At 44.8% G+C, this 13,241-nt stretch overlaps 1 protein-coding gene across 9 annotated transcripts in view; it reads right to left on the bottom strand.

Annotated features, from left to right (window-relative positions):
* LTBP1 (latent transforming growth factor beta binding protein 1) overlaps nucleotides 1-13,241 on the bottom strand; it is a 336,231-nt gene that overhangs the window by 44,641 nt on the left and 278,349 nt on the right. For all 9 annotated transcript variants that reach the window (XM_074989698.1, XM_074989699.1, XM_074989704.1 and 6 more), the window contains one exon: nucleotides 198-323. In XM_074989698.1, coding sequence (XP_074845799.1) covers nucleotides 198-323 — 126 coding nt within the window. The remainder of the gene's footprint in view (nucleotides 1-197; nucleotides 324-13,241) is intronic.

Below are 13,241 nucleotides of genomic sequence, written 5' to 3'. Positions count from 1 at the left end.
AAAACAATAAGTACTCAGATGGTATACTGGGTTTAGTGTGCAGGGCATAGGTGAATCTTGTTTTAGTCTGAAACGGTATAAATTTAACACAAAATGATGGAAGATAAAATAATTTTATGAAGAAATAAATTCTCCTTTGAAATCTGTTTTTCATGACTGGGATTATGCAGAAATAATTAGAAAATCTAAAAACTCACCCACACACCCTTGCCCATCTTGTGGCTCTTGATACCCCTGGTAACAGAGGCAGCGAAAGGAACCAGGTGTATTTTCACAGAACCCATGACTGCCACATAGAGTGCTGTTAACACATTCATCATCATCTGCAAATAAGACATATTAACATCAAACAGATATAATACAAAGGCAGTTTGACAGGTAGATCATTACATCTCTACAAATAGCTACAGATAGTCTACCTGCAGATATTGAAAGGAAATAAACACATAGAACAAGAAACAAAAATATTACTAGCCAGATAATCAACTTCCATTTTAGGGATAAAGGGCTAGCAACAGAGGTTTTTTTTGCCAGTAGAACCACATCTTCACTGCTTGTTTTCTGCTGTTAATATGCAAATGAGCTGCTCAGATATGCAAATGAACATTCATTTTCCATTTTCGAGACTGCTCATTTGCCTCAAGGAGCCAGCACTAGAGGTGCATGTAGTATTAGCTTATAAGTACATTTTTTAGAACAATATAACAGGGATGGACATACATGCTTCAGATTTAGTCTATTACAGGGATTCCCAACCTATGGGTTGCGATTAGATTTGTTAAGCGTTGCCAGCTGGGCAGCTGCAAGCTGCAGGTGGCTCTTAAAGAAGCCATTTGCAGTTTCTCAATGCTGCTGCCTCCGGCAGCTAGCAATAGCGATAGCTGCCATCTCCTGCAGCTATCTTTATCATTAGAGACAGCACTTGCCTTATGCCTAGGTGCTGAAAGCTTAACACTTGAGTTAATTAGTTTTACTGACTGTTACCTGCTGGGAGCAGGAGGGCTGGGGTAGCCACTCAACCTAACAGCCCCAGTGAAGAGGCTGTGGGGAGGTGGGGAGAGTGTCCAAGGCTGGGGCTTTTTAGGGCTATGGGAGATGTGTGTCTAAGGATGGGGGTGATTTAGGACTAGAAGGGGGTGTTTAAGGCTGGGGTGGTTTGGGACTTCAGGTGGTGGGGTCTAAGGCTGGGGCCAGTTTGGGGCTGCAGGTGGGGTTCTAAGGCTGGGTGCCATTTGGGGCTGCAGGGGGGCGGTCTAAGGCTGGGTGGCTGTTTGGGGCTATGGGGGGTTTCTAAGGCTGGTGGCATTTTGGGGCTGCTGAGGGGGGTCTAAGGCTGGGGGTCGGTTGGGGATGCTTGGGGAGTGTAAGGCTGGGGGTCAGTTGAGGCTTCTGAGGGGGGCTAAGGCTGGGGGCAGTATGGGGCTGCTGGAGGAGGCCTGCTTCCCCCCGTTTTTTAATTGCCACAGGTCACCAAGTATTCCTGAATTGCCAAAATGATCTCCATCTGGAAAAGGCTGGGAACCGCTGCTCTATTATAACAGCTGCACGCAGACAGACAAACAATGAAATAATTTCCTAAACTTAATTTTAGGGGCAACATTTTATACGGGACTCACAAAGTCTAGCCATTTCCCTCTCCACATTAGAGTTTAATCCAACAATATATCATCACAAATATAATTCTTGTACACAGAAGTCTTAAGTGTTTTCTATAGCATTCATTAAAAAATATGGGTGAAATTCATGACCGTGCAGAGGGCAGCACACTGAGTCCCCAATTCAGCAACACACAAGCTTGCCTTTAAGATTGTATTTAAGTTTCACTGAATTCAATGGAACATAAGTATGAGCTTTTGAGGGCACAGACCTGTTGTTTTCTGAGTGATTCAACTGCCAGATCAAGTTACAAGGAGGCTACTTGTGGCAGAAAACAATCTGTAATATTATAAATCTTATGAATATATTATTTTAATCTCCATTTGAAATAAGACCTAAAACTCAAGTCCTGACTGCTTGTCATTAAAAATCTCATGGCATGATTTTCAGGTGGAAGAATGTTAACCCCAGTATCTTGGCTAAATCCCAATTTGAGTTATTACATTTTGCTATCCTAAATCACCCCTTCTTTTCAAATGGAGAAGTTATTTCTCTATTCCATTTCTAAAAGCTATTGCAAATGTTGGGTTATGATGCTCTGTGCTGTGAAGCACTTGCAAAATTCTGGTCCTGAGGTAGCTGTATTTCCAAGTAGGACAAAGTGATTCCGTTTAATAATGAAATGTGCCAAATCTAGGCTATTGCTGGTGGGATTTTTTTGTGCCAGTATTTACCAGTAATGAGTTCCCATACACCCTTGCGTAACTCAGGTTCCTAAATCTGAGCCAGCCTTTTTAGGCGACAAATCTGAGGAACTCACTCAGATTGAAGTGACATTAGAGGAGGTTTGGGAATTAATTGATAAGCTGAATAGTAACAAGTCTCCAGGACCAGATGGCATTCACCCAAGGGTTCTGAAAGAACTCAAATGTGAAATTGCGGAGTTATTAACAGTGGTTTGTAACCTATCCTTTAAATCCACTTTGGTACCAAATGACTGGAAGACGGCCAATATAACACCAATATTTAAAAAAGGCTCTAGAGGAGATCCTGGCAATTATAGACCGATAAGTTTAACATCAGTACCAGGTAAATTAGTAGAAACACTAGTAAAGAGTAAAATTGCAAGGCACATAGAAGAGCACGAATTGTTGGGCAAAAGTCAGCATGGTTTCTGCAGAGGGAAGTCGTGTCTGTCTAATCTATTAGAATTCTTTGAAGGGGTTAATAAACATGCGGACAAGGGGCACCCAGTGGACATAATATACCTAGATTTCCAGAAAGCCTTTGACACGGTCCCACACCAAAGGCTTTTACGTAAATTAGGTGGTCATGGGATAGGAGGAAAGGTCCTTTCATGGATCGGGAATTGGTTAAAAGACAGAAAACAAAGGGTTGGAATAAATGGTAAATTTTCACAATGGAGGGGGGTAACTAGTGGTGTTCCCCAGGGCTCAGTCCTGGGACCGATCCTGTTCAACTTGTTCATCAATGATCTAGAAAATGAGGTAAGCAGTGAGGTGGCAAAGTTTGCAGATGACACCAAGTTGTTCAGGACAGTCAAAAGCAAAAGGGATTGTGAAGAACTACAAAAAGATCTCAGCAAACTGAGTGATTGGGCAGCAAAATGGCAAATGAAATTTAATGTGGGTAAGTGTAAGGTAATGCATGTTGGAAAAAATAACCCAAATTACACGTACTACATGATGGGGTCAAATTTAGCTACGACAGATCAGGAAAGGGATCTTGGAGTTATAGTGGATAGTTCTCTGAAGACATCCACGCAGTGTGCAGCGGCAGTTAGTAAGGCAAATAGGATGTTAGGAATTATTAAAAAAGGGATCGATAATAAGACAAAAGATATCATACTTCCCCTATATAAAACTATGGTACGCCCACATCTCGAGTACTGCGTGCAGATGTGGTCTCCTCACCTCAAAAAAGATATATTGGCATTAGAAAAGGTTCAGAAAAGGGCGACTAAGATGATTAGGGGCTTGGAAAGGGTCCCATATGGGGAGAGGCTAGAGAGACTGGGACTTTTCAGTTTGGAAAAGAGGCGATTGAGGGGCGATATGATAGAGGTATATAAAATCATGAATGGTGTGGAGAAAGTGAATATAGAAAAATTATTTACCTTTTCCCATAATACAAGAACTAGGGGACACCAAATGAAATTGATGGGTAGTAGGTTCAAAACTAATAAAAGGAAATTTTTCTTCACACAGCGCACAGTCAACCTGTGGAACTCCTTGCCTGAGGAGGCTGTGAAGGCCAGGACTCTATTAGGGTTTAAAAAAGAGCTTGATAAATTTTTGCAGGTCAGGTCCATAAATGGCTATTAGCCAGGGATAAAGTATGGTGCCCTAGCCTTCATAACAAGGGCAGGAGATGGATGGCAGGAGATAAATCACTTGTCTTCTGTTCTCCTTCTCTGGGGCACCTGGCATTGGCCACCGTCGGCAGATGGGATGCTGGGCTTGATGGACCTTTGGTCTGACCCAGTATGGCCATTCTTATGTTCTTATGTTCTTAACTCGAATTTCACATCAGTTGGGGGGCAGCTTTTTTTCCCTGCCAGTACGCATGTTCTGAAGCTGGGGAAACAGCAGGAGCACCTGGAGCTCCTTTTGAAAGGTAAGTCCTGGGGTTTGGGGGGCAGCTGGGGAGGGTTAAGCCTGGTGTGGGTTAGGGCTGCAAGGGGGTGGAGTTGAGCTGCAGCCACAGGTGGGGGTGGCTGAACCAGGGTGGGGGCGGATTGAGCTAGAGCCACACACGGGAGTGGCAAGCCGGAGCTGTGCTCGGGTGGTGAGCCAGGCCACAGGGGTTGAGCCAGAGCGATGTGCAGGGGTGTTGAACTGGAGCTGTGTGTGGGGGTGGTGAGCCAGAGCTGCACGCAGGGGGTTTGAGCTGGAGCCGTGCAAGGGTGGTTTGAATGGATGGGGGACGTTTGAACCAGAGCCGCGGGTGGGGGTGGTGAGCCAGAGCTGTCCTCGGGTGGTGTGCCATTGGAGGGTTTGAACAGGGGCCGGGGAGGAGTGAGCTGGAGCCAGAGCCAGGTGTCGGGGTGAGGGGTGAGCCAGAGCCATGCACGGGTGGTGAGCGGGGCCGCAGGGGTTGAACCAGGGCCAGGAGGAGTGAAATTTTGAGCTGTGCTTAACTCATGTTAATGCACGTTAAGTGCAACTCAAAATCATGCATTTCGAGGGTTTACGGTAATACATAGTTGGCATGTTGTCTGTACTCACTGATGTGCAATGCCCCACTAGGATGTTCTGTCACAACTTGTGCACTAACCCGATAGCCCTGAGTGCTCTCTCACACTGATGTGAAGCTTGAGGTCTGAAGCGCCCAAGAGAGCCTGAGTCCAGTGCTCCTTCAGATGCACCCTGAGGCTAAATCTGATGTGTCAGTTACCTGGGTCAGGGAAGGTTGGGGAGGCCTGAAAGGTACCCTTGCTCAGTTGGTCTGAGCATCCAGCCACCAATGCAGGCTCCTCAACACCAGCTGTGGCAACATCGTTAATTTGTCTATACTGTCCCTCACAGGGTGGTGCACTGAAGCGAGCCACAACTGGAGGGGACGCAGACAAAGTCAGGCATGTTGTACGGTGAATGCACAAGCTGCCATGTGTCCCAGGAGCCTCAAACAACACCTGACCATCATAGTGGGGAACTTGATTGTGTTGTTTATGATGTTGGTCATAGCCTGAAACCTCTCTGGAATGGAGGCCCTGGTGAGTTTTGAGTCCAGGAGAGCCTCCCCAAACTCTATTCTGTGAGTGGGGACAAGCACTGACTTTGCTTGTTTATCAGGAGGCCAAGACTACTGAAGGTTTGGCAAAGGAATCTTATGTGTTGATGAACCTGGGCCTGCAAGCTCCCTTTGACTAACCAGTTGTCTGGGTATGGGAACAACTGGACCCTGTGCCTGTGGAGGAAGGCTGCCACCACCATGCACTTGATGAAAACTCTTGGAGCCACTGACAGGCTGAATGGAAGGACTGTGTAATGATAGTGTCCTCCATTCACTGCAAACTTTAGGGTGGACAGATTGTGTTGCGGAAATACGTGTCCTGTAAGCTGAGAATGGCAAACCAGTCCCCCATATCCAGCAATGGGATAACGAACCCCTGAGAAACCATGCAAAACCTGATCTTTCACACAAACTTGTTCAGGTTTCACAAGTCCATGATGGGCATCATTCCCCTTTTCAATTTTGGGATTAGGAAGTAACAGGAATAAAACCCCTGGCCTCTGAATTGAGGAGAAACCTCCTCTATTTTACCTTGGTCGAGGAGTGACTGGATCTCCTCCCTGAGCAGACTCTCGTGAGAGGGGTCCCAGAAGAGGGATGGGGAAGAGAGATGGAAAGGAGTTAAGAACTGAATTGGATAGCAAATCCCCTTTTCTACCAGGCGAAGGACCCACTGGTCTGACGATATATGGCACGAGGCAGGGTAGAATGGACATAGGTGGAAGGAAAACTTATGGCATGCTGGATCCATAATGGGCAGTGGTGTGGTGCTCCTGACCTCACCTTCAAAAGTTGGGCTTAGGCTCTGGTGGGGGTTTCTGCTGCGCTTGGTCTTGGCCAGCCTGACGGTAGTGCCTACTGCTGCTCCGAGCTGTTCCCCTATTTTTATCCCAAAGCTGCTGAGGGAACTGCCTAGCAGGAGGACGGGGATTGAAATGCCTGCGCTGTGTCATAGGAGTATGGAGGCCCAGTGACCTCAGGGTGACTCTGGAATCTTTAAGGCTGTGCAGTTTCTTATCATTTTTTTTCTTTAAACAGAGCCCTCAAAGGGCACGTCCAGAATAGTCTGGTGAACTTCACAGGGGAGGCCAGAGACTTGGAGCATGCACCCCTGCTCATGGCTACATCTGACACCATGACCCTTATCACCACATCACCAGCATCCAAGGCAGCCTGCAAAGCTGCACATGAGATCAGCTTGTTCTCTTCCACTACAGCCTTAAACTCAGATTTGGCATCTGGGGTGGATCACCTCTGTGAATTTGGAGAAGAAGGACACTGTATTGTACGAGTATCAAGTCATCAGGTCTTGCTGATAAGCTATGCACAGCTATAGCCCCCCAGCTGAATAAAACTTTCTACCGTACAAGTTTAACTGTTTCACATATTGAGGGCCTCTGAAACCCCTGTCTCTCCCTATGGCTGGCCGCATCCATGACCAGGGAGTCAGATGGGGTGGGTGAAAAGGTGCTTGTGCCCCATAGAAGGGAAAAAGTAACTTCTTTCATTCTTTCTTGCCATGGACTGGGACAACGCTAGGGTCTGCCACATGATCTTGGCCATCTGGGCTATGGTCTTAATGAGAAGCAGTGTCACCCTAGTGGGACCCGACAAGGATAAAATATCCACCATCGGGTCAGCCTCGTCCTTGACCTGCTCTGCTTGTTCCCCACACCCTGGGCCGCCTGGCAAAGCAGCGGCTGGAAGGCCTGGACATCTTCCAAGACCAGGAAGGCAGAAGAATCTGAGAATGCTTCATCCAGGCAAGAGGCATCCACCTGCAATGGACAGTCTGCAGCCATGGTACCTGACAGTTCCAGTGTGCCCACTCCTTGATGTGAAGGGAACAGCCCTGACTCCTGTCTGTGTGATGCTGAGCCCACAGACAGCAGCGCCGAGCTCCACACAATGAAAGGAGGAGGAGCCATCGACTCCAATGTCATCAGGAACTCTCCAGGTCCTATAGGTGCTGGCATTGTTGGTGCCATGGTGAACGGCACCAATGGGAAAAGCGTTGAAACCATCGGAGCTGACAATGGTAATGGCACTGAGGGAGTTGGTGCCAATGAGGATTGTTCCATGGCAGGCAGCTGTTCTGATGAACCATCCTGCAGAGCGGCTCCCAGCAAGGCTGATGGTACCAAATGAGGTACTGGGGAACCTCCCAAAGCCAACACCAGCGAAAGGGCCCAGGATGGGGTGTGGATGGATTGCCCTAGCTCCCATGGAACACCCACGGCATCCAGATCAGCCACTGTGGTTCCAGTTGCCAGCTCAGCAGCCACTGCCCTGGCACAGAGCATCAACTCCATCTGGAGGAAAAGAGAGCACGCCTACTCTTGCCCAAGCTGGAAAAGTAGGAGTCGGACTCTGACCCAGAGGCCTGCAATGCTGAAGACCAAGGAGGTGCCTGTCCTGAGGGTGCCTGCATCAGCACCAGTGATGACAGAGTCGGCACTGTAGTTGCTGGTGGGGTGTAGGCGGCCATGTCATCATGGCAGGCCTGCCCTGCAGTGGAGGACAACTAGACACCTACCTCAGGGACTTGGTTCTCCTCGGCAGTGAGAAGGGTACCATAACTGGTAGTAGGATCTGTACTGCTCGGAATGTCAATGGTATGTGGGGGGAGTGGGGACTGGTGTTGACACTGACTCTGGACTGGTGTTGACACTCGACCTTCCATGGTCTGCCAATAGCACATCTCCCTTAATGCCACCTGGGAGTTCTCCTTGCGCTTAGACACTGCAGAAGACTAGACCCTGTCATGCCTTTTCTTTTTATGAGGCTCCGGGGACTGAGATTTATGTCTCCGAGGAGGCTGAGATGACGGCCCTTCACCATGGCATCAGGCTTCCTTCTCGTTCATCGACCCTGTGGCTGATCTTGGTTCCAGACATGCCGCACTGAGGAAGATGTCATTGGTCCAGTGGATGGGGATTTCTTGGGCTGGAGAGCTGCCTCCATCCACCAGGCTTGGAGGCACCGAGCCCTGTCCTTCAAAGTCCTAGGTATGAAGATCTTACAGATTGGGCAGCAGTTCTGCCGGTGACTCTCGCCCAAATATTTCAAGCAGGCTGAGCGTGGTTCACTCTTTGGTATGCACTTCCCACAGTCAATGCAGACTTTGAAGCCTGGCGACCTCAGCATGCCCTGGTGCGGCAGCCTTGAGGAGGGAAAATAATCTCCCTACTAGGGCCCAAGGAACCACTCTATCTAATTGCAATAGAACTATTAACACCTAATTAGAATCTATTTACAGATGAGATCTAAGTACTACCAGCTAACTGAGAAGATTGCTTGCATGAGTGACAGGGAGTGCCAGCAACCAACACCATGGCAGGCAGTGGGCGAACACTATAACAGCACCGCTCCATGGCGCGCACAGCAACCCAACAGCTACCGGCTAAGGGAAAATTTTCTGGCAACTGGGCATGCACACATGTGCATGCCTACATTGGAATGCACATGAACAACCACTTGAAGAAAAACATAAGTATGTCCACAGTGCTAATCTTTGGTATCTCTCAGAAAGGAAAGACCATTCAAGGGACTGCTTCTCTCAGCTTTCACAGATACAGCAACAACATCTCACTATTTAGAATGCCAAAGGTCTAAAAGAATCAGGAAAGATACGCCTTTTTCATCTCCTGAAAGAGACCATTGAGCAATGATATGAATAAAGACTCCTAAAAAACCCCAAATCTAAATTCCAACTGAGAAGAGTCAAGGAACTCTCTTCTGAATCACTTGGTAATGGGTCCTCAATGGCTGCCTAAATTTTCGTGGCCTTTCACTGCTTGGTTATGGCAGCAGTACTACCTAGAATCTGTGCTATGGTTCCGTCCAACATACCCACACCACTCATTCCCACTCCCATCCCAGAACTCCCACTATGCCACATCTTGTGAAGAAGTACTTGGTGAACAGCCTTTGCTTGTCTGCCTTAGAGGCTGTTCTAAAGGAATTCTCCCTCAGCTGGATCTAGGGTCCCCAGAGCCCTTTTTATGCTGTTCAGTCCTTTTCACATGACACAGGGTAGGTCTACACTAGCTGTGGAACATCAAAAGCTTAGGTTCAATCTTCCAGGGTGCCATTTCGCACACGCAAAAAATGGCTCATTCTGGGATCAAAGTTGAACCTGGAACTCCTTATGAGCCGCAAGGGTTACGGAATGTTGGTGGGAGAAGCTCTCCCATCAACATTCTGCAGTGAAGAATGGGACCGATGTCGATTGCTGCAAAATCAATTTTAGGTATGCAACTGGCCTACCTAAAATTGCGTAGCAGCTGTTGACATTCCCAGTAAGTGCAGACATACCCATAGAAGGACTAGACCCAGTACTTGCGTCTCCCTCATAGACTTCTAAGGCCAAAAGGGCTTAGTTGGATCATTTAGTCTGAGGCCTTGCACAGCACAGGTCACAGAACTTTACCCACTGATTCCTTCATCAAACCCAACACATTATGGTAGAACTAAAACCTTTTAGAGACATACCTAATCTTCTTTTAAAGACTCCAAGTGATGGAAAATTTATCATTTTCCCCCCTAAGCTGTTCCAATGTTTCATTAGCCTCTCTGTTAATGTATATATCTTATGTGAAAGTATGCACATACATATTTATCCCAATATAATATTCCCAATATTATACTGAATACTTTTGTTGTATTTATTATTGTATTTGGTATTTTTGTCACCTATAGCTTGGATTGACACAAACATATTTTACTACTGAAGATAATATAATTTGGAAGCATGAGAAAAAACTTTTATCAGTGATTGGGCAATAGAAGATTGATTTTTGCTAATAATTTTTTAAATATAATTCTTTTTATCAGATGAAGGAAAAATACTGCGGTAATTAATCTGGAAAATGGTTATTTATCTTTGGCAAATAATATCATTTACATATTATTTCACAGAAAATGAATGTGACAATAGGATTCTGAATGGATAGTCAAACAACTGGATATCAAACTGTTCAACCACCAAGGAAAAACAGCAAAATTTACAAAGCAGTAAGAGTAGCCAATATAGTATGTATTACAATCTTAAATAAATGTCATCAAGATTCAGAAGTCAAAAACTTACCTTGCATGCCAGATACTTCCATCTCCTAACTAATCATCACAACTGTAGCACAATTAACAATAAAGATGTATCTAATGCAGTCAGAAAAGCAAAAGCATGAGACGACAGCTAGGATACATGCACTTATTGGATGCACTTTTCTGATTGTCTCCTTTTGCTACTGAGAATAAGATCATTTTATTTCATTTAATAACCTCACATTGTTGTTTTCAAATTTTTCTACATGTGGCCAGAGAAAAAGGTCATGATCCTGAACTCTTTATTCAGACAAAACTTCCATTCATGTCAAATGAGAATTTTGTCTGAGTAAGAAATATACAATTGAAAGACAAGTATATAAGACTATGGCTGTGTCTACAGTAGCCCCCTTCTTCGAAACATGGTAATCAGCCCAAGCGCAGAATGATAATGATAATAAAGCACCTCATTAGGCTAATTCTCGCCACAAAAACTTCAAAGTGCCAGCAAGTCATGTAGCTGCAGGCACTTCGAAGTACCTGCACAACTTCAAAGTGCCCTTACTCCCAAAAAATTACTCCAAAATTTTGGGAGTGAAGGGAACTTTGAAGTTGCACAAGTATTTCACAGTGCATGTGGCTACACGTCTTGCCAGTGCTTCAAAGTTGCTAATTTTGAAGTTTCCATGGCAAGAATAAGCCCAATGAGGTGCTGAATATGCATCACAGCAACTCACTCTTATTCCCCGCGCAGGCTGATTACCATGGGAGCTAGTGTAGACACAGCCAATACAAAGTAATTGCATTGCACTGCAGAGTGTACATAGCCAGTGACCAATTACAGTTCAATTACAGGAATTCTGAGCCACAGAACACACAGTTATCCATGTTTTAAAGTCTATGCAGAGAGGACCAGAACTAGGGATTTAAAATTACATAAATTACAATATATTTTTCTGTTAATAACTACATATTAAAGAAAACAGATGGGAAAGGATTGTATAACTGTTTTCAAAAGTTAAAGTGAGATTATTGACTAAAAAGCAGCAGAAAGAAAATCTATCATTGCAACAAGTGTCCTAATTAAATATATAACACATCTACAGAGGATAATTTTATTTTTTAACAGTACACAGTCTGCATATGACTGACTCATACAGTGAGTTACTGGGAACCTACAGAGAGGATCCAAGCACCAAATATTTTTCCTTGTCTAGACAGCTCACTGAAAGGGCTCCTGTTTTACAGCCGGAAAGGGCATTTGTTGCTTTAATCACCCGTAAAACATGTGGTTTGTAATGGGCAAAGGTCTTGTTATACAGAGAGAGAAGTGGGAGAACATAAGTATTTAAAATGCCATATGTCTATACAATTAAAATGTAGCTTTATAATTATCATGTATTTCAAAATCCAATGCCACTTATGCATTCCTTAATCAAACCCTAATGATCTGAAGCAAGTGAGTTTTACTTGTTATGAGTGCAAGACTGAGACCTTGAACGACAAAGACCTTTAAAGGGAATACGTCATATTGGAAAATTGACTGGAAAAGGGCAAATATAGTGCCAATCTATAGAAAGGGGAATAAGAGCAACCTAGGGAATTACAGACCAGTCAGTTTAACTTCTGTGCCAGGAAAGATAATGAAGCAAGTAATTAAGGACTTCATCTGCAAACATCTGGAAGGAAATAAGGTGATAAGTAACAGTCGGATGGATTTGTAAAGAACAAATCATGCCAAACCAATCTGATAGTTTTCTTTGATAGGATAGTAAGTAGGGAGAAGCGGTGGATGTGGTATGCCTAAACTTTAGTAAGGCATTTGATACAGTCTCGCATGATCTTTCCATTAATAAGCTGAGCAAATACAACGTAGATGGGGCTACGATAAGGTGGATACATAATTGGCTAGATAACCATTTTCAGAGGGTAGTTATTAACGGTTCACAATGATGTTGGAAGGGCATAACAAGTGGGCTTCTCCAGGGGTCTGTTTTGGGACCGGTTCTGTTCAACATCTTCATCAACCATTTAGATATTGTCATAGAGAATACGCTTAGTAAATTTGCAAATGATACCAAGCTGGGAAGGGTTGCAACTGCTTTGAATGATAGGGTCATAATTCAAAATGATCTGGACAAACTGGAGAAATGGTCTGAGGTAAATAGAATGATATTTAATAAGGGCAAATGAAAAGTACTCCACTTAGGAAGGAATAACAGGTTTCAAACACAGAATAGGAAGGGACTGTCTAGCAAGGAGTACCACAGAAAGGGACCTAGGAGAGATAGCTGACTACAAGTTAAATATGAGTCAACAGTGTGATGTTGCAAAAAAAGTAAACATGATACTGGGATGTATTAATAGGAGTGTTGTGAGCAAGACATGAGATGTCATTCTTTGGCTCTACTCTGTGCTGATTAGGCCTCAGTTGGCGTACTGGGTTCAGTTTTGAACACCACATTTCAAGAGGGATGAAGAGAAACTGGAGAAGGTCCAGAAAAGAGCAATGAGAATGATTAAAGGTCTAGAGAACATGAGCTATGAAGAAAGACTGAAAGAACTAGGCTTGTTTAATTTAGAGAAGAGAGGACAGAGAGGGGGGCACGATAGTGGTTTACAAGTACCGAAAAAAGTGTTATAAAGAGGATGGAGAAAATTTGTTGTTCTTAGCTTCTGAGGACTGGACAAGAAGCAATGGGCTTAAACTGCAGCAAGGGAAGTTTAGGTTGAACATTAGGAAAAACCACCTAATTGTCAGGATGGTTAAATATTAGAATAAACTGCCTAGGGAGGTTGTAGAATCTCCATCACTGGAGATATTTAAGAGCAGGTTAGACAGA

Source organism: Carettochelys insculpta, chromosome 3 (assembly GCF_033958435.1).
Source record: "Carettochelys insculpta isolate YL-2023 chromosome 3, ASM3395843v1, whole genome shotgun sequence".
In the NCBI taxonomy this organism is placed as follows: Eukaryota; Metazoa; Chordata; order Testudines; family Carettochelyidae; genus Carettochelys; species Carettochelys insculpta.
Note: the sequence above shows the minus strand (reverse complement) of the source record. Positions and strands in the feature narration are given on the sequence as shown.